Here is a 21,749-nt window from a genome sequence, read left to right on the forward strand (position 1 = left end):
ACATACAGTGGTGGTAAAGTGGAGTCACACCCGCCCACATATTGCTTAACAATCTATAGCAGGCTATAGAATTGCATGATTCCATACTATAGAATTAACAACAGGCTGGATAAAAACTGAAAACAATAAATAAATAAAATAAATATATTTACTGTCCAATCATAAAAATGGCGTTGAATAAAATTGAGAAATGTTTGTAGATTATTTCCGTGTGGTTTCATTGTTTGGATGGTATTACTGCAAACAGTGACAATATTTTAGCCAGAATCTGTGTTCACACCCTCCTTTGCAATTAGGCAGTTTCTAACCCTAATCCTTCATGAGCAATTTCACAGCAAGAGCAGGAGCTCTGCGGAGCTCAGTGAGCTTTTTCTGTTCAGAGTTTTACTGTAGAGGTTCAGTTTCTCAAGCCTGCACAGAAACAGGGCAGGAAACGTGCAGTAAAGGTTGGGATCTATAAAAACATCTTGACGGGAGAATGTGCGTCCTGTAAGTAAACTCTGAACCATCCGTACGCACAGAAAGAGGAGAAATGGGAAACGGCGACTGACAGAGGATGAAACGGTCTGAAATGAAGAGGCCTACTGCTGTGTAAAATAAATCCTAATATTACACTGTTAGAAATTACCAGCATTTCACAATAATTAAAAGTATTATTTTACAGTAACTTGTTGTAAATGAGTTTCCCTGTAATATCCCGATGAATACCTGTAAAAACTACAGTATCCTTGGATTTTACAGCATTTAACTCTTATTTTACAGTAAAATCTTGCTGTTATATCACAACAAGGTCTGTAATATCACAGCAACACAGTGAAAAAATTAAGGATTTCACAGCATTAAACAGTATTATTACATTGTGCCCTTGGAAGTCACATGACATAACCGAACTGTTTTGAACTGAAGGCTCCGTCGTGTCCCTCTTCTATTCCGGGCTGAATGGAGAAGGTGAGCCGCATGCATGTTTGCAGCACTTACACCCATGTTATTTTAATATGATAATAATATTTACTTTCAAATAAATGTTTATTGCATGACACAGTTCACATTTTGTTAGCAAGTGCCCGGAATTGTTGAAAGTTCTCTCACAGCATTTGCTAATAGTAGTAATGTTAGTAATGAGGAGAGTTTCGCTACAGTTTTTCATGTCACTATCCCCGTTTAGACAAATCTGGTGTTATAAAGTTTATAAAACCAATGATGGGACAAACATTACTATTTATGTGTGCACATTTCTGTAATTAGTCAAGGTTATCATAGATTAGCATTGCTAACTGTTAGCTGTTTAACTTTAATAACTTAGTGATTCAAACGGTGATTCACCGTCAAAAAAAGATAGTGATTCAAACAACACAAAATCACTCTCCAGAACTTTCTCATTCACGGTTCCATGCTGGTGGAATTATCTTTCCACCCTCATCCGGAATGCACAATCCAGGTCCATGAAAAAATATTTTTCCAGCGGATATCCTAGTTACAACATGACTGAGCTAACTGGAGTAAGTTAGTCTCATGTCGTGTTCGACAACGGGAGGGTTTTAACACTAGAGTTCCCACTTGTCCTGATATGAATGAATAATAATTGTAAAAGTTGTAAATGCACTTTACATTGAGTGAGCAATCTCAAAGTGCTACAGTAAAAAAAACACTATAGATATACCACTATCATTTTTGACATATACGGCTAAAATTAAATGAAAATCAATGATCATAATCTGCATTCAAACTGAAATTCTTATTGTTGGTTGCCTTTGTGTAATTTCTCCTTTTTCTTTTCTTTTCTTTCCAGGTCATCCTGTTCAGTGTCAGGCTAAGAGTGAGGAGAAATAGATTAGGTAGATGACTAGTTAACATGCATCCACAATGTTCAACTGTAAATTCGTTGGCTGTGAGCATGTGTCTGAGAATGTGTGTAACTATGTTTAGTACACAAAACTGCATAGCAATGCCCCCAATTATCACTACCAGTGTGGGGTGCCTGACTGCTCACGGAGGTACAGAAAACACACGGGACTGCAAATTCATATGTATAGGCAGCATAGGTCCTACCTGCAGGCTGCTGGGCCTATACTGCCTGACACATCAGCTCTACCACCCTTGAAATGCTTGAGGCTTGTGCATTTAAGTGTGACACTTTGGCCTCTCTTATTAAACATTTGAAGACGCACATAAGGGGAGGAATGGTAACTAGATGTCCATTTAGAGGTTGTGATTGCACGTTCACACACGTGATGACTTTTGCTTCACATATTTCCAGAAAACATAGATGTGCATCATGTGCAGTATTCAGAGGCTGCCGAGGAACACGCAGCACCTGAAAATAGTCCCCGTTGCATTCTACGGGGACTATTTTCACGTGCTGCCTAATATCACTGCGCCCATGGTACGTTTGCAACGTTCCTTGATTATTACGCCAGAATGAGAGTATAGTTCCATGTCACATCAGCCTAGAAAATTGCCATGTTTCATTTTCCGCTAGTTTTATTGCACGTTCTAACTTGAGAAGAGACAACTTTTAAATAGGAAAAATTCCGGAAATCTTAGTCATTTTGAGGGTGAGATGCTAATGGTCTAATCCGATCCAATGATCTATGCTAGACTGGAGCTATACGTGGTATTGCTTAATTCCCCAAATGGTGGAATATCCCTTTAATTAGTTTGATAAAATACACCTGTGTTTACAAAACTATTACACTGTAACATAACTTCTGTGGGATGGGTCTATTTAAACAGTCACAACAGGGAATCGAACTGCTGACCCTTCAGTCATGAGACGACTTGCTCCAACTTCTGAGCTACAACCGTCCCCAATAGTATTGTTACCCTGTGATGCCCACTCCTAGGTGTGTCAAGTGGGGCCCAGCAGATTGGCCAGAGGGGGAGACCGAGGCAACGTTGGAGAATATGAAGAGGGATCTGCTGAACATCTACTCAGGCATGCCATCTACTCTCTTTTTGGGTAATTTTGTTTAGACTTTAGTAATTGGTCAAGATCTGAACACTGTGTGTGTTGGGCGGCTACTAGACCAAATTGTTACTTGGGTACTAACAATACATTTGTATGTCTATATACACAGAGGAAGGAATGAGTGGGGCAGGGAGAGCAGAACCAATGATGGAAAAGACATACGTCATCCTGCGGAAATACCTTAACAAAGTGCCTGCTGCAGCGATGTCTGAGATCAAACAGGAATGGCCATTTCTCTTCTCTCAGAAATGCCTATCCTCACACTTTGGCCTCCTGACGGACGTCGATGTCCTTCAGAAGCTACAGGAGGCAATTAGTCGACGAGGACAGACCATCCTGGATTACTGTGCAACACTGGACAACCCCAAGATCTGTGATGTTCTGGCCTGCTATGATCCAGACTCTGACAAGGCTGCCTGCATCCTGCTGCTCCTAATGTTGTACTTCAAAGAGCCGAAAGAGAGTTTGATGCTTGCAGTTGATGTAAGATTTTTTTATTCAAATATTTAAAATGCAAAATGTGTGATTACATTATCAACATTTACCTTGCATGATTTACTACCTCTGACCAATGAACAATATTTATCCTTTATCCTAAATCCATGCTATTGTGTGTTAACTATACTACAGCCATGTGCCACTGCTGTGGACGTCAATACTGCAGAACTCCCCAGCACCCCCTGCTTGATCATTCAAGGTAATGTTACTATGATCTAGTATCGACATTTATCGACAACTCATTATTTTCTTTTCATTCTAGAAATCTACATGACCACAATAAATAATAATAATTATGATCATAATAAGAATTACATTTGCATAGCCCTTTGTGTCTTAAGCAGATCGCAAAGTGCTCATAACACATAATGTTGTATCTGTTCATATCAGGTGACATGATGAAGCCCTCTGGATGGCTTAGAGGGACATGTCGTGATGGGCCCACACCCTTTTTTTACACGGAGTAGCTGCTTTCTTCAGCAGCTATTACGTCTTCAACCTTGAGTATCCTGCCTCTGGATCGTCGACGCTGGAGTTCATTCAAAGGTATTTTATAAAGATCACATTTAATCTTGTAATTCACATTATAGTACAGGCTTCTTGAGGTCTAAAATGCTGACAAACGAGGTACCTGAGGCTAGCCTGGTAAGAACATCCTGATCTTGCAAACTCATTCAATTTCGCTCTGCAGATCAGTCTGGTTTTCTACACGTTATGCTGACAAATACCTGCTGGTCCAATCACAGTTATTTATTTTGTTTTGGGGCAGGCTATGTGATGATGATTTCAAAACGTCTATTGTGAAATGCGAATGTATTGAATGAAGTAGATGAAATTTTCTTTAAAAGCAGAACAAAATGCTCTCAGGCCCTTAATTGAAAAGGATGTGTTTGTCATACTTGCAACAGGTTTTGGTTTTAATTTACCAACTGGCCAATTGCGTGAAGATGCATTTCAGTGGCGGCGCACGTTGATATGGCCTCTCATAGTAGAAAATCAACCACTTTGCCTCAGGCAAACCTAACCTGAGGCACCTTGGCTAAGAGTGGCCAAATTATGGTGAGAGTACGATCTAACAAGTTTGGATTTTAAATCTATTAGGTTTGATGTGGGGAAAAAGCACAGCAAAAAGCGCACCTTGATAAATGCTGTCTGCAATACATACTGTAAGTCTATTTAAAACTGAAACTATCTTTGCTTATTAACAGGTGCTTCCTGGGCATCAATCCTGAAAGAGGCTCAAAGACCAAGAAGCGGACAACATTGAACCCTCATGTGAGCACCCTTTTGAGGAAACTTATTGACTTTGAGTGGGCATCATAATTTTTGTTTTTTGCAGCGGTAGTTGTCAGGCTCAGTTTTGAGTAGCCTTGTTCTTTTTGTAATTTTTCAAGACAACTTTGCACTACAAGATTTTTACACAATGCTGTTGCATGTGGACTCATTATAATGTTTGAGACTGAGAGGAGCGCCTCACCCCTTTAAGACATTCCTTCATCGCTCTCTCCCTTGCTCTCTTATATTGCCATGAAGGCCTCATTCCCATCCTGTCCATTACTGTTATTGTGACACAGCTAGTTGAATAGTTGAATTGCAAGTTTGCACAATTTCTCTGCATTTTCTGCATTTTAAGATGGCTTTTATGACTAGAAAGTTGAATTTCTTGAACTCTTGAAGTTCTTGGCATCTGCTGCACATTGAAAAATATTTATTTGTTAATAAATATGCCATTGGGCTAACATTGAATTTACCTCAGAGTTGTTTGTTGGGGGGAGGGGGTTAATTGTACAATTCACAGTAAATGGAAGCTTCATCTGCATTACTTTTACAGTACGTTACTGGACAATTTTAGCATGACTTCCACAGTATACATTGTAAATTCACAGTAAATTATTGTCAACTTGTACATTACTTTCACAGTACACACTGTAAAAGTACAGGGCCTTGTTGTAATGATGTACAGCAAAAGATTGTAATTCCCCAGTAATGTACTGTAATATCACAGTAATTCCTTTGTCATTGAAGCTGTGAAGTTACAGTATACAGTTGTGCTTTTACAACAATGCATTGTAATATCCCAGATATAAAATTACAGTAAATTGCTGTGAGTATATTTTACAGTATATTGCTGTAATCCTTACTGTGAAAATCATGCAAAATTTACAAATTCACAACGAAAAATTTTGCAGTGTACCTCTGAGTAGCCTATTACAGGCTTAAAGCCTTTCTGAATAAACATACTCCCGTTTGACTGATTTTTGCAGCTACAAAAAGATCCAGATTCGGGATCATAAACCCAAACAGAGATTCTGTTTCTAAAAAAGAAGCCTCAAATGTTGGACACTTTAATCAGGAATCAGATTAATTAATACTTACATGTAGCTGTTTATTCTCCTAAATAAGGTGAACAGGAGGACAAATTACATTTAAACTGATGCCGTTTTCAGTGAGTCAGTCCAGCAGATACGAGAGCATTTCATATATTATCAGATGTCCGTGGAGCCAAACGCTGTCTGCATGTGGATGTGATGCTCTGCTTGTAAAACACGTTAGCCTATTTATTTAAGTTTATATTATTTAATTCCTATTTTAGTTTCTGAACACTAAAATCGGGCCCTAATTAATTTCTCATTGAAGTGAAAAGGAGTCACAGTCACATTTAAAGAGGTTCCTTCCCCAAACAGAGCAGGTATTAAAGAAGCTGATCTGAGAGCAGCAGCTACAGAATGCGTGATAGTCTTACTGCATTATATTCTATACATTTATTATATTTTTAATTGTCTGTTGCCTGTTCTTAAAGACTTTTCCATCATAAATTGGTGAAGAAATTTTCACCATCATGCAGGAAGTTATATTTTTAATGCTGCCAATTTAAAATCTCGCCTAGGGCGTCCAGTACCAACGCTTTCAGAAAAAGCGACAAAGCGTAGTTATTAGACGCGTGACACGTGCCGGCTGCGTCTCATAGACGCTCTGGGGCGTCCTGTACAGCCAGGAAGTGCTACGTTCGTGATAAAGGTGTTGACAGCCACCCCCCTAAGCCCCTATCCTTACCACAACCATCAGAAATGTTTGTACCTAAACCTAAAGTCACTGACTTTATGCCTTGTGTTGCTGCAATGTAGCAAACGGGGGCGTTTCATACGGACGCTGAAGGGCAAAATCCTTACGCTTTGTCACGCTGTCTGAAAGCTTCAGTTATGACGCGTTGAAATGAGAATGTGTTGGTCTGTCTGTTATCGATGACATGGATCCAGTTTGAGCTGTGAGGACGGCGTTCCAACAACTCACTCACGCTGTTTATTTGTTCAGGACATTTCAGCAACAAGGCAGCTCAAAGTGCTTTACATAAAACATGGTGGTGGAACAGTGAATAAGACCCGTTTGGTGTGAGAGACCTGAACGAACGTCACCGAGGCTTCAGACAGTTGTGTGGAGAGGACCAGGCAGAGCGGGCGATTGAAAATCTGCTGGCCGGCTGAGAGCTGTTAAACTTGGGGGAGAGGAGCAGGAAGCAGCGCTGCAACCATTGGACAAATAAACAACCGCGGTCGGTCGATTTGGCTCTGACAACTACGCCGTTCACTCGCGGTAGGAGCTCGGAGTTAACTGCTTTTATTAACTTTAACTAATTTGCTTTAGTTTTTGGGATTTCAACGTTGATTTATCTTCACTGGAGCTTCTCAGCAGCTTCCGTGCACATCCGGTTCCACTGTTGTTGTTGTTGTTCGCGTCGTTAGCTCTGTTACGACTTCATATTTATATAAAAACCGGACAAAACTGGACAGTACTTGGAGAAAAGAAAGCGAGGAGGTTGAACTACCTGGTGAGTTTAGAACATGTGTCTGTAACTTTATTCCAGCTGTCGTTGTACTTTACTGTGACCAAGTTAGCTAATAGCATAGCCCTGATCGAACCAAACTCCATTCAGAAAACAAACATTTTAGAAGTTGTTGTCCTGCTGTCTTGCTGGCAGACCTGACAAAGCATGAATTCAGTTTAACAAAAATCTGCATCATGTTGTAGTTATTTCGGCATCAGTTTGACCCGTTTATTGCTATTTTATCACAGCAAATATTTACTTTGGGTTCATACAGCTGTAGGAATGGCGAGTTGTGTTTATTCACCTTCTCACGTTGTGCGTGAACACTTGCAGTGAATGTACTCAGGCGAGGCAAAAATTCGCGTTTGGTTTGAATGCGGCATAAGTCTCTTTGGATAAAAGCGTCAGCTAATGAATAAATAAAGAAGATCACAGCCACAGAGGGAAATCTAAAAACAGACATTTAAATACAAAAAGAAACAGAACAACATTTACATGGTAAACCTGTTTGTTGACTCAAAAGAGTAAACTCAACAAACATCAAACAGCTGATGTGCAAACAAAATATTATTATATATACATTATAAGAGGAAAAAGAAAATAAAAGCAGGTCTTAGATTTGACAGAAGCTTATTTTAGTTTCTAAATGATGAAAATATGTCACAGTGCAGAAAGGTTTGTGTTTTGTTGATAAAAGCAGGCAGCCGGTCCGCTCTGTTACTACACTTTAGAGGAGCTGATCGCTCACTGCTGCATCAGGAGACGCTTCTGGTTCCCTGGCCGTCTGTCTTCTACGCTTGCAGACCAGCACTCCTACACCAGCTAAAGCAGCCAGTCCCAAAGCTGCTGCCAGTCCAGCATACAGCCTGTAGTCCGCGTCCTCGGTGTCTCCAGACCCGGGACCTGGAGACCAAAGAGCACATTAGTCAGAAGTGACTGAGCAGTGGAGCAGCCTCCGTTTCCTCTTCTCTATCTTCCTTATGTTGGACTCTCAGAACCTGCAGCTCCACAAACTCACCTGGGTCTGGAACCTCCAGGCGGATCCTTCTGATGGGAGGCTCCTCAATGAGGGACCTCTTATATCTGGATCTACCTGCTGCGACTCGACACTCGTACGTCCCGGCGTCGCTGCTGCTCACGTTCTTCAGAATTAGAGACACGTCTCCGTCCTTCAGGTCCCGGTCCAGCAGCTGGACCCGGCCTTTAAACGGGGTCTCTGTGTGTCCATCTCTGAAGAAGAGGACCGGAGACTCCGGGTTGGTTCTGGTCCACTCTACGGCTCTGATGGGGGCCCTGTGAACCTGACAGGGCAGAGTGGCGTCATCTCCAGGGTTCACCTGGACCACATCAGGGTCTAAAATGCAGAACGGAGAGGAAAAGGTTTACATTTCAGAAGGACTCCACAGGACCAGGGGTCTCATTTATAAACAGTATATAAACAGGCTGGAAACGTGCGGACGCCACTTCCCAAGCAAAGGTTGTGATCTATAAAAAAACAAAGTTGACGGGAGAATGTGCGTCCTGTAAGTAAACTCTGAACCATGCCTACGCACATGAAGAGGATAAATGAGAAACTGTTTGAAGTGAACAGGCCTACTGCTGTGTAAAATATGTTGAAATATTACCTCTGAGTATTACAGGCCTAAAGCCTTTCTAAATAATCAGACACTCGTTTGATTGATTTTCCCTGAAGTGCACAATATAAAAAAAAAAAAAAAACTAGTTTAAGATAATTTGCGGCGCAGAAAAAGAACCATGACTGAGGATCATAAACACAAACGGAGAATGTTTCTGCAAAAGAACACCTCAAATATGTTGGACATTTTAATCAGGAATCAGATTAATTACTTGTATGAAATACAATTTATTCTCAAATAAGATGAACAGGAGGACAAATTATATTTAAATTGATGCTGTTTTCAACGCGTCAGTCGAGCAAATACAAGTGAATATTTTCATGTATTGTTCTCACATGTTCGCTTCCTTATAGAGCTAAACGCTGAGCGCAGCGTCTGGATGTGATGCGCTGCTTGTGAAAACAATAACACTATTTTAATGTCATTTACAACAAGTCACAGGCACATTTCTTTTAACTCGTTTTTATTGGGATATTACAAAGAGCTGTTTTAAGGCACTCTTTTATAGCCATAAGTTCAAACTTACTTACATTCAAATACAAACCAGAAGCCTTAGAAAACATGTTGATTACATCAATTGCAACAGAAATTTTTCATTTTTCAGGAATAATGTGGTGTCATCTGCCAGCTGAGTTATAATTAATTCTCTCCCTATAAGAGAGACACCTTTCACAGCACTGGATTTAATATGGTTTGCCAACAGTTGAGCTACTAAAAGGAAGAGGTACGGGGAAGTGGGGCAACCCTGTCTAATGCCTCTAGACAGATTAAATCGTGGGGACGTACCACCCATAACTTTAATATACTGTTGCTGTTCTTATATAGAGTTTTAATAGCTGTACAGAAAAAATGACCAAAGCCAAATTTCTTTAAAGACTGTAAGATGAACTGATGCTCCACAGTATCGAAAGCTTTATAGAAGTCTAAAAATAAAATAAACCCAGTATCATCAATCAAATGTGCGTAATCTAGGACGTCTAGGACAAGGCTAATATTATTGGTTATATGTCTTTTGGTCATGAAGCCTGACTGTGTTTCTTCAATAACAGAGTTCAGTACCATTTTAAGTCTTTTAGCCTGTAGTAGAGCAAATATCTATAATCATTATTAAGACAAACATATTGGACGCCAATTGTCAATAAGTCATTTGTCTTTGTTTGGTTTGGGAATTATTGTGGTCAGACCTTGAGTCCTGGTTGTTGGAAGAGATTCTTTTTCCATGGATTCGACAAAAAGTTCAAAGGTCGGTCCATCGGTACCTGGTGATTTGTTGTTTTTTTAGGAGATTAACTGCTTTCCTAACTTCAAATGTGACAGGGTTATCACATAACTCCATTTCGTTTTCATTAATAGATTAAACTGTCAGAGAGTTCGTAAAAGACACAGCTGATTCTTGGCAGAATTTGGAGCTATATAAATCTCTATAAAAGTTACCACAGTACCTGGATATTACTTTGAAGTCCTCTGTAACAACCCATTAATATTTAGTTTATCAATATTGTTATTATTAGAATGATGTTTTTCTAAATTGAAAACATAATGTGAGTTTTGTTCTCCTTCTTCAAGCCATTTTGCTCTAGATCTTTTGCTTTTTGCAATGTATAAATCATCAAGTTTAACTTGCAGACCTAATTCTGTTTTCCTCCTCTAAAAGTATATCTGGGTTCTTTTGAGATAAAAAGGTGATCTTTGTTATTACCTCTTCCTCTTCAACGCTTCTGGATTTGGCTTTTATTACCATATTTACCATATTTTCTTAAAAACTTACCAACCTTGAATTCTAAAAGTTCCCAATTATTTCCAAATGTTTTTTCTTCCTTAGTTTTGGACCAAAAAAAATCAGAGATGTAACCTCTTTTTTAACTTCCTCATTTAATAGTAGAGAGCTATTGAGTTTCCAGTACACTGACTGAGCAGCGACATATTTAATTATGGAAAATGTATTAAATTATCTTAATGTGTATCGCCTTATGATCTGTAAGAGGAGTGGGCCATATTTCCACATCAATAAGATCTTTATTAAAGGTCTCCGACACTAACCAAAAATCTATCCTTGATTGACTGGAGCCTGTTTTATTACTCCAACTATATGACCTGTTGTTAAGATATTTTTTTCTCCAAATATCTACAAGCCTGAATTTGTCTGCAAAGGCTGTTAAGTTGGCATTGTTTCTGTTTGGTTGACCAGGTGGCCATTTCTCCAAAATACCATCCAGAATCCAGCTAGATCACATTCTGTAAGTAGGATATCTCCAATAAATCTGTCCAGCTGAACGTTCTGTACCGTGAGAAAGCCATATGGAGTTACCCCACCGAGGTCTCCAAAAAGTGGCATCATTTGGAAGAGAATGAGATTCTTGTAAAAAGAAAAAAATCTGACTTGAACTGTTTAGCAAAAAGAAATATAGCTTTACGTTTAACACTATCACATACCCCCCTAGCACTGAGTGATACAAAGGAAAGAGTTAACATATTAACACAGGAACACAAAATTTGGATAAATTTCAGAACACCTAGGCTATTTAAAGCTCTAAGAAGCATCTCTGATTAAACACTTGAATTAAAGTTGGTTGCGTTTCTGCCCATTTAGAAGCTGATGAGTAACAAAGAATAAATTAAATACGCCCAGGCAGATCAACATATATATGAGAGAAGTAAGGCCTCACATTTTTAAACGGGGAGGCAGAATCCTCCCATCGATAAATCAGAACCTGATAGATTCAAGAAGAGTTTTCTCTGTGAAGAATGTCTACGGATGAATTTCCAGTCCATTAAAAAAGCCTTTTCCTCCCAGAAAGTAGGCTGACTTCCCCTCCTCTCGTGCCTTCTTGATCGTAGGCCACAGTTTCTGTCCGTCTTCCTTTGTCAAATCCTCCCTGAAGCGCAAACCTTTTCTTTGAAGAAAGTTGGCAGCAGTTCTTTGCAGCCTTCCAAACTGCCTCCCTGTGCCGCCGTGAGATGAACCTGAGGGTTATGCCGCGGGATCTCGGGTCGCGGTTTTCCAACTCGATGAGCAACATCTATGTTGTCTGGAAGCTTTTCTTTCTTTTCTTTTCAGTCCATACTTTTCATGGCAGTCTCTTCACTTTTCTCCACACAAAATAAAGAGATTCACAATGGTGCATAAGTTCTTATCTTTAGATTCAAAGTAGCTAATGACATTTTTCCTTTCAACTGTGATTGTATGTGTTGTTTTAGAATATATGTAATTCTCAAGGTTCCTCCAGAATGTGCTGCAGAATAGAAAATAGAAAAGATGATTTAAAGTTTCTTGTTCTGTTCTACAAAAGGTGCAGTTGTTAACAACAAGCATGAATTTTGAGATAAGCATGTTGGTTGGATATATTTTATGCAAAATTTTCAAATGTAATTCTCTAACTTTGTTTGTAATACAGAATCTAAAAGGAACAAGCCGTGCTTTACACCACTTAATATTGGAAAACTGAGAATTAGCCACCAGGTGTTATTTTCTTTAAATTTAAAAAGCATTTTCTAATGTGTTTGTTAAAATATCAATATTATTTATATAAAGATTATGTGAAACTGGGCACTTCTTGCTGTTTCTTATAGGTTTTCATTAGTTCCAATAAACCATTAGGTATAGATTTAAAGACTGAGCTATATTCTCTGAATGTTATTGGGAATGCCTTCTCTCTAAGAAAGGACTCATACTAAATTAATTGACCGTTACAATCAAATAAGTCCCTTAAGAAGATGATAATTCTGTCAATCCAGTTTTGTAAATAAAGTGACTTGTTCCTTTTGGTGATGCATTCATTATTCCATATAATAGACTTGTGTGGGGAGAAGCTATGAGAACAGCACAGCTTCCACGCTAAAAGAGCTTGTTGAAAAAATCGGGACAGTTTTAACTTTGTGATATTATAGTGACACTTCAACAAGAATTGGAGACCTCCAACTTCTTTGAAAATGTTATGTGGGATAAAGTATCATAATGAGTCGGGTGCATTTAAGCATTCTTTTAACCATTTCACCTTGAAGGTGTAGTTCAAGTCACAAAAGTCCAAAAGTCCAAAGCCGCTTCCTCCTTAGAGCCAGAGAGCAGCGCTTTTTTTAAGTGACGGTGCTTATTCTTCCATACGAAGCTTATGAGTACGTTATTAATGTCTTTGCATGTTGAATCGTGGACACTGAGGGGAGAGCAGGGTAGACAAATCTTGACATCCCTTCTGCTTTAGTCAGGAGTATTGAAATGTCTCTTTGAAGCCATAAGCTCAGGTCTTCTTCAATTTAAGAGAGAAGTTAAGTTTCTGACATTCCATGTAGTCCTTGCAGATATTTTACACATTTCTTGACTGATATATTAAACAATTGCTTATCATCAGTTTGATATAAACATAAAATTTCACATTTAGATTTGTTGAGTGTTAATCCAGAAGCAGCAGAAAATTGGTCAATTAAGGATATAGCATATTCAATCTGATGTTTGTCCTTTAAAAAAAGGGCTGTATCATCAGCTGACTGAGTCAATCAGATTTCTTTACCAAAAATAGACAAACCTTGAATATGTAGTGACAGTAGTTCAACCACCAGCAGGAACAAAAAAGGTGAAATACGGCAGCCCTGGCGAACTGATCTAAGTACAGGAAATCTTTTGGTGGTATTTGGGTAAAATATAACACAACTGTCAATATTTTTATAAAACATTTCTACAGTGGATATAAGTTTTGGTCCAAAATCAAATGTTTGGAGTGCTTTGAACAGGAAGTAGTGGTCTGCAGGATCAAATGCTTTACAGACATCGAGAAATACAATCAGAGCATCGGTTTAAATTTTATCAGAATAGTCCAGCAAGTCAAGAACAAGTCTTATATTTGAACTTATGTGACGTTTACACATGAAACCTGTTTGTGTTTCATTTATGATCTCGTGAAGGCCTTTTTTTAAACCGCGTAGCAAAAATGAATGACAATATTTTATAATCAGTGTTTAAGATAGTTATAGGTCTCCAGTCTGGCCTTGCTTCATACTTGTGGACATTTCTTTTTTAGCATTACATTCTTTGAATAATTCAAGTAGAGGACTTTCAATGATGTCCCAAAAATGTAAATACAATCCAACAGAAAGCCCATCATTACCCGGTGATTTCCCTTTTTTCATCGACAAAACAGCTTCTGAAATTTCTATTTTTGCAACGGGCCGTTCACAGTTTAAAGTGTTCAGATATAGTTGGAGTGAATTCTTTAACTGAATCAATGAATTCATCACAGTCATCGACTTGAGTATTTGTCTTATGTATATATTGCTATAAAATGAGCCAACATGTCTAGAGATGTCCAAAGGATTAGAGGTCATGTTATCATTAATTTTAAGGATATTTATATTATTTCTTTTGCAGTTTCTCTTCTCTAAAGCGAAGAAGTAACTAGAGTTTCTTTTCCCCTTTTTCTAGCCATTTTGCTCGGGACCTTATAAAGGCCCCTTTAGTCATTTCAATATACATGTTGTCCATTTCCTCCTTTAGTTTCTTCATTCTTATTTCTTCATTTTCTGAAATTTTATCTTTAATCAATAAAGCATTTAATTCATCCATAATACATTTTTTTTGGCTATTTTTTTTATTTATTTCTTTACTTCATTTTATTGCTATTACTCTGATTTTGTACTTGAAATATTCCTTTCCTGATTCCTTTCATTGTTATCAAATATGTTTTTTGCAGTTTTTTTCCCACCAGATCACAGAATCCCTCATCATTTAATCATTTATTATTTAGTTTCCAATAACCACGTAAATGATTGTTTTGTTGTTTTGTTCCTGCTAAATGGATTGAGATTACTTTCTGATCAGAAAGTCGGGCATAACTATGAGCTGATTCTGAAACAAACTGTAGACAAGAGCGAGATATAAGCCATAAATCAATTGTAGATTGTAGGGATCTATTGGCATTTCTCCAAGTAAACTCATTAATGTCTGGGTTTAAAAAGCGCCACACATCTATAATTGACAGCTGTACTTTTGAATCTTGAATGTGAGATTAGTCTTGCAGGTATTCTATCTACAAGATCATCTGGAGCATCAATATAATCTCCCCCAATGATCAAGTGTGCTTCCTTATATTTGATTATAAGGGCTTTCAGATGTGTGCAGACTGTTAGGAGCTTTGCTTTTGCTTGACCTGTATTGTTGTAGTTATATAAATAGCAAACTATAAAAACGGAATTGTCTAATTTGAAAACTAAGATTATCCCTCTGCCCTCTTCTGACATCAACTATGTCTCCTTTAAACTTAAGGACGGCGACACCTGCTGATTGTTGAGAGGAATGGCAGAAATAACATTGTGCTTTCCAAAACTTCACACCACAGTCTACTGAACATAAAAATAGATTTTCTTTTGGTTCTGTCACGGATACCTCTGACATTAAGAGATATTATTTTTAAATAAAAAAATGAAACTATTAACTGGAAGTCTGTTAAAGGTTGTAGGAACTAGCTAAGAAAAAAACCAAACTCTTAAGATAGAGAATATCAGGTAAATAAGCTTATCACCAAGTTGAATACTCGAGTACCTGAAATATTTAGTGGGATGAACGTGTTGCTCTTATTATCAAATGAACCCATTGAGACTGGGTGACCTAATAAGCCTGGAGTTCAAACTGAACTGCTGAACTCACATTAAAAGTCGTTTAACTTTCTCAGAGTCTCACACCATCGATAACGACAGCAGGTTCCTGCCATTTGGTCTTCTTTCCATCAGCTTGCTTCACTCGAGGCCAGAGTCTTTCCAGCTGAGTGAGATTCTTTTCCTTCATGACATCGGCGTTGAGAGAAGCTCTCCAAACCTTCAGTCTGAAGGTGCGCATGGTGGTAAACTGTATGAGGACGGGGCGGGTGCTTTTATCCCGTCTTGGCTCTTTTCCTCTGGGATGATTTCAGCAGTGACCTCCAGCACCTCCTTTCTCACATCCTCATTGTTGCTTTCTGGTAGATTCAGAAGTCGGAGGTTCTCCTGCTGTCACGCTCTGGATCTTCTTGTTTCCTCCTGCGATCTGTTCTTTCATCGTCTTCACTGTGTCATCTGTTCCTTTCCACTGGATTTGCAGCCCTTTCTTATCTTATTGCAATCTCAGCTGTATTTTTGATTACCATTTCTTCAAACTTTGAACAGCGATCATTTAGGCCGTTACTGGCTTTAAGCGTGTCAGCGTTGGAGACCGTCTCATGTTCTGCAGACTTTCTTGGGGTTTGCGCGGTCCGTGGGTGTGACGGGTAGAGCTGCACGTAAACCAGAGAGACACATCTATTATCAAGCCTCCTTTTTTTTTTTTTTTTACATTCTTGGCATCTCTCTTGAACATCTTGGCTCCGCCCAGCTGCCTGGACACGTGGTGTGATTCTTCCGCGCTCGTATTGGGGCAGGGCATTGCGCACGCTTAGCAGCCCATTGGTTCATTTTCTGCTACTGTTCCAGTAAATTAAATGGATTCTACCACAGACTGTGAAAAAGTTCACTACAGGTCAGCAAACAGCAGCAGAAACAGAGAAACACTCAGATATTTAACTATCTCACTTAATGTGTTTCTATCAACAAGCTGTTTCACTAGTTATTAATAGTAATTAAAAAAAAATGTACAAGTCGAAATGAAAATGTTACCAGAAACTTATGAACAGATCTGAACTGCAGAGCCACATATAAATATTAGTAGCTTTTAAACTAATAAATGTGAATAAATGTTAACCAGGCTCGCCAGGAACATCTCCTCCTCTCTTCACTGTGAAGAAGTTATTTTCTAACTCTGCTCTAAAAGTCTTTTTGTCTACATGAATGCTCGTCTTTACCTGAAGCTGCTGGAGACAGAAGGAGCAACAGGAGCACAAAGTTTTCCTCCATGAGGACTTAAGATCCACCTGATGAAACAGACTTGATGAAACAGCCTAGTTAAACTCTGCAGGGTGAGCATGACACATGCTGCCTTCAGGGGCGGTCGGAAATGTCGAAATGAGAAAGGGGGCCGCGCAAGAGAAGGTCAAAGTGGGGGTTAATTTAAGGTGCTGCAGCTAGAATCTGACATTTAAATGGAGACTTTATATTTCTGATCCAAAACTTCCACTTTTTGTTAAAGTCAGTGAATATTTCCTAGCTCTCCGGTTTTATTTCCTGTGAAGAAACCCGGGATTCCTACACAGATATGGGTCAGTGAACATACGTACAAAGGGCGGACTCAGACCTGGTTAAAGGATGGCATGATCTCAAGCTGCACAGAAGGAGAAGAAGTCATGTGAACATCTGTGCTGCATTACAGCACTGGAGGAACCTGACTAGGCCTACTTCAGTACTGTAAAGTCAGATTTTTACACACAAACACATGAAGAGTTTATAAAATCTGATGTTTAACAGTTTAAACAAGCGGACAGGAGTCTCACACTGACAGGGAGATTCATTTTTATTTTTTTTTTAATGTAAAAACATTTGATGGTTCCACACATGAAAGATCTGCTGCTTTTCCTTTATTTGTAATAACGTTGAGCTCTGTGCTGCTGGTTCGACAGAACAAAGCGTTATGAAGGAGTCACTTTGGGCTCTGGGTCACTGTTTTCAGTTTCTACAGTCAGCTGATTGATCCAGAATGAAAAGAGTCTGAGCTCCTTTATATTAATTCACATGGAATAATACTGTAAAATAATATATATATATATAAACACACAGTCAGAGGACATTCAGTACTTTTAATACCACTAATAAGGACATTTTCCTGATTATACTCACCATCTTTTACTTTAACAGTATTTTTACAGTGTGGTTATTATTATCATCATCTTACACCAAACTACCTCATCCAAGACCTGGATCACCTTCTGTTCATAGTGATCGGTCCGAGCTGGTGTGTCGGGTCCTAGCAGGTCTGTGATACAGCAGGAGCCTGTAAAGCCTCAAACCTTCAAAATCAGTTCTAAAGCCAACATGGAGCCAGAGTAATGAGGCTGAAACAGGAGAGCTGCGATCAGGGTTCTTGGTTCTGGTTCTGCAGCCTGGCCGCTGAGTTCTGAACGGTCTGCAGCCGATCAGCAGATCAGTGATCCAGGCAGGTACAGGTAAGAGTGTTCCTGTGGCCCAAACAGGATGAAATCAAAAGGTTTGATAAAGTCTGAAATGAGAGAAATGTCCTGCTTACTGTCTCCTTTACTACCTGCAGTCCAGGACCAGGAGCTGCAGTAAAGGGGCTGTTAAATGGACCAGGTTCTGGCCTTTCTACCTGCATGAACATCAGATTCCTGTAACTCCTCAGGTGATCCTGAGTTTAAAAGACCAAACCTTCAAAATAAAGCACTTTATTCAGAGCAGCTGAAACAGAAATATAAACCTGGTAAATCTGAGGCCCAGAGCAGCAAAGACAAGACTTTGATATAAACTGTCCACACAGTGTCCTCTCAGGGTCTCCTGAAGCGTCTTCCTGAGGACGCAGAGTCTGTCCTGATGCTGCCGGGCTTCTCCAGGCGTCTCCAGGACTCTGCCTGCACACAGCCGACTCACTGTTGCTGCTGCTGGTCCTGGGACTGTCCCTCTTCACACCAGGACGAAGGAGACGCCTGTAACAGAGGGGAGACCAGAGGACACGTCAAGCTGACTAAAGTTTCAGACCTGCCCGCTGCAGTCCTCTGGTTCTTCAATGCAACCTGTTTTAACACGCGTTTGTGGGCGAGCCGACCGGGCCGCCACAGAACACGTGCAGGAAAGTCCATGTATGGTGGTGATCGGTGCACACGTGTCACTACCGGCCAGCTCAGGGAGAATCTGAGGCGGCGTCTCAAACCTCCCCAGAGGAAGACGTCCAGTCCGTCCTGACAGCAGCACTACAGGAGGAAACTCTGAACCACTGAACTGCTCTGCTCTGCCAGCTGCATCATTTCAACATGATAACTACGATGTTCCAGTCAGTGATCATGAAAGATCACTGTTCACTGATCAGCTTTATAGGTTACATATTAAACAGTGATTACTGCAGTGATGTGTTTCACTGTCCACAGAGTAGATAAGATAACTCTGTCCTTACATGGACGACAGATTGATCAGAAAAGCGGTCATGTTCGAGATCATGTTTGGATGAAAAACTTCTATCTAACCGGGATTTTGTGTCAGACAGCTGCTTCAGGCTCCGCAGGAGGAGGCGGAGGAGGAGAGAAACTGACGGTTTTCCAACTGATGCTGTGAACCTGACCTCCTCCCGAGGAGTTTCCTTCATCTCAGGCTCAACATCCCAATCTACGTGAAATCGTACCCCGCCTTGGCTCCTCCCAGAAATTACTACGCAAATGACCATAAATACGCCGACGCCACCTCCTGAGGTCCAAATAACAACGGCTGCTGCAAACCAGTGGCCTGCGCTAGGAAGGGAGGAACTCGGGTAACAAACTCTGACCGCTGCACTGGAGTTAATCTACGACGGCGCGTTCGCATAAAAGCTTTTCGGCCGTTTTCGCAACGCCGCATGCTCCGTATTTCTCCAGAGGAACACGCGTTGGTAGTGTCGGGGAAATTATGAATGTAAAGACACGTTAACGGCTAAAATCTAATATCGTGGCGGACGACAGAGCCGGGGAGGCCTGTTGGCATCGCATGGAGTAAATTTGTAGCCTAATTATCTTCACAGTGTTCTTATTGTAGTTCAAATCTCTATTCTGTATTTTATGAGCTCTTTTATGTGTAATATGATTAAGATGTAAAGGTCCACTGTAATAGGAAAAAAGGAGAATTTAATTTCCAAGATTATTCTACAAGTAAAAAACTTGAATATTCTGTCACACATTTAATAATAATAATTTGAATTTGTATAGTGCTTTTCACGAACTCAAAGTCGCTTAAATTTATTACATTTATGAGAGAAACTTCACTTTTCAAGGCTGCAACATAACACACACGTCTGCAGTGTGTGATGCATGCACTGGAAAGTGATATTATTATATTAGACTGCAATCAGATTCAGCAGTGAGGAAATACTGGTGAGTTTAGCCCATAATCACCACCGCGCACCTCAGAGACTTTGCCTTGGATTGGGCGTATTCAGAAGAAATTCTTTGTGACATTAATTTCAGGGAATTTCTGATTTTTCTCGGTTATTAACCCTGTCAATCTAAATATGTGAAAAAACTCAGGAGAATTCAATTACAGACCACAGACGGCTCCGTCTCAGAAACTGTCCACCTTTCGTAGTACTCGTTAATCAGGAAGTTACCTGGTTCCCTCGCTTCGTAGTACAGACCTCTGGTCTAAACAGAGATCGAGGTGCTGATCACTGAGGAGGAGAGAAGAAATATTTTATTTGATGCTTGAACTGAGATCAGCAACAAACGCAAAACGACGGCGTGTCAGAGTCACAATGCCGCTCAGAGACTCAACACGGTCTGACATGAAGTGAAGGTCAAATAAAACTGCTGGTTTAACGTTTAAATGATATGAAGTGAAGTTAAATCTGTGAGAGGCATCATCATCTACTCCTCTCACAGTCACTTTTATTTTGTATTAACGGACATAATTTGGTTTTTGATCGACTTCTTCACTGACGGATGCACAGAAACTGAAGTAGAAGCGTTGATTTAAAACAGTTAAATCTTTCAAATCAGGACTTTAAGTTCACCGACAGAGCCAGACGAAGGTTTGCTGAGGGTCCGCACATTCTCACGTCACGTACATGTTTATACATCCCACGTGTGCGTGAAAACCAGCGTACGTAACCTTTTTGTGCATATGTGGCGTTTATACACGAGGCCACACAGAGAAGATCCACACACTGAAACAGAAAGTGTTTGTTTAACTCAGGATCTCTGAGTAACTCACATGTGTCAAAGCTGGGATCTGCAGGGTCACAGGTGGCATCCAGCCCTCCTCCAGGTCCAGGTCCAGGTCTCTTTATAGGTGAGCATGTTAGAAAGGCCTGAGCAGCTGCACAGGGAACTGAGGATGTCCCTCCACCAGAGTCTCTGCAGCACAGAGACAGGTTTTAAGAACACAAGTTACGAGACAAATACTCAGCAATATTACTGCAGAGTAGCACAGACGTGAGACAGAACAAACCTGGACCAGAGGAGCAGGGAGGAGTCCTCGCTCTTCTGTCAGGAAACATCTCTGCTGGCCTGAAGCAGGAAACACTGACAGGTTAGTCCAACAGCTGCAGTTCTGTCACAAATACTAGTACTGCAATAACGTTCGGTGTATCTGTGGATCGGAAAGGTTGTTAGTCTCTGGGCTGCGACGCTGAAAACAGCTTCTGATTGAAGAGTTGGGGAAAGTGAACCCCGCTGAGCGACAGGTTCTCTGGGTTCTGCTCTTCCTGTGAAAGCTGGCAGGCCTTTTAGGAAAAGTCTTCACGCGGTCTGAAACACTTTACACGGTTCATAAAACCTTTATTTTGTTTGTGAAAATGAGAAAAGGATGATTTCACTGCTCTTTTTTTTTTTGCCAGTAACCCACATTAGACCAGGTCCTAAGGTCCTGATCAAAAACCAGTACACCTAGACCTGCCAAATCTGGATTACATTTTTCCAGAGAGAGGAAGTTTCTTTAAAACGGCGTTTAGAATCAGAAGCTACTTCAGCGTCGTGTCTGCGCTTGAAGCTGCCCAGACGACCACCGATGGCTTCAGGTACGAGCAGTTCCCACGTAGGTGACCACAAACACATCAACACCATCAGGACACAAATCAGACAACACGACCATTTAGAGGACTGGCAGCCCTCAGCCGAGCACACTAGCTGCCAGCCAGGTCATCGCTGCGTTTCCTGCCGAGCGTCACAGTTTCACGACTTCTCCATATCAAAGAAGAAAGTAAGGTTTTATCTTGACCATTGAAGGACAGGACAAGTCAGAA

The 21,749-nt window shown here is 40.1% G+C and overlaps 2 protein-coding genes and 2 long non-coding RNA genes across 4 annotated transcripts in view; 1 reads left to right on the top strand and 3 right to left on the bottom strand.

Moving 5' to 3' along the window:
• LOC119882703 (coxsackievirus and adenovirus receptor homolog) overlaps positions 1-16,853 on the bottom strand; it is a 39,046-nt gene extending 22,193 nt beyond the window's left edge. Inside the window, exons 1-2 of the mRNA XM_038692891.1 lie at positions 16,726-16,853; positions 8,383-8,643 (exon numbers count right to left, since the gene is read on the bottom strand). Of these exons, the coding sequence (XP_038548819.1) occupies positions 8,383-8,643; positions 16,726-16,777 (313 nt within the window). The 5' untranslated portion in view covers positions 16,778-16,853. The remainder of the gene's footprint in view (positions 1-8,382; positions 8,644-16,725) is intronic.
• On the top strand, positions 1,669-5,212 carry LOC119882704. The gene is given in 7 exon segments (XM_038692892.1): positions 1,669-2,935; positions 3,078-3,451; positions 3,599-3,665; positions 3,857-3,881; positions 3,883-3,909; positions 3,911-4,012; positions 4,675-5,212. Coding segments are annotated over 7 exon segments (816 nt in total). The 5' UTR covers positions 1,669-2,829; the 3' UTR covers positions 4,790-5,212.
• On the bottom strand, positions 12,051-16,684 carry LOC119882706. Its single transcript, XR_005440539.1, has 2 exons — positions 15,561-16,684; positions 12,051-12,159 (listed from the first exon to the last, which is right to left on the bottom strand). It is a non-coding gene; the product is annotated as an uncharacterized LOC119882706 (long non-coding RNA).
• Positions 16,854-18,200: 1,347 nt separating the features above from the next.
• On the bottom strand, positions 18,201-21,271 carry LOC119882705. The gene is made up of 3 exons (XR_005440538.1): positions 20,957-21,271; positions 20,720-20,862; positions 18,201-18,474 (listed from the first exon to the last, which is right to left on the bottom strand). It is a non-coding gene; the product is annotated as an uncharacterized LOC119882705 (long non-coding RNA).
• Positions 21,272-21,749: the final 478 nt, after the last annotated feature.

Source organism: Micropterus salmoides, unplaced genomic scaffold, assembly GCF_014851395.1.
Source record: "Micropterus salmoides isolate LMB-PRFRI ecotype aquatic unplaced genomic scaffold, ASM1485139v1 Ms_hic_scaffold_3, whole genome shotgun sequence".
In the NCBI taxonomy this organism is placed as follows: Eukaryota; Metazoa; Chordata; class Actinopteri; order Centrarchiformes; family Centrarchidae; genus Micropterus; species Micropterus salmoides.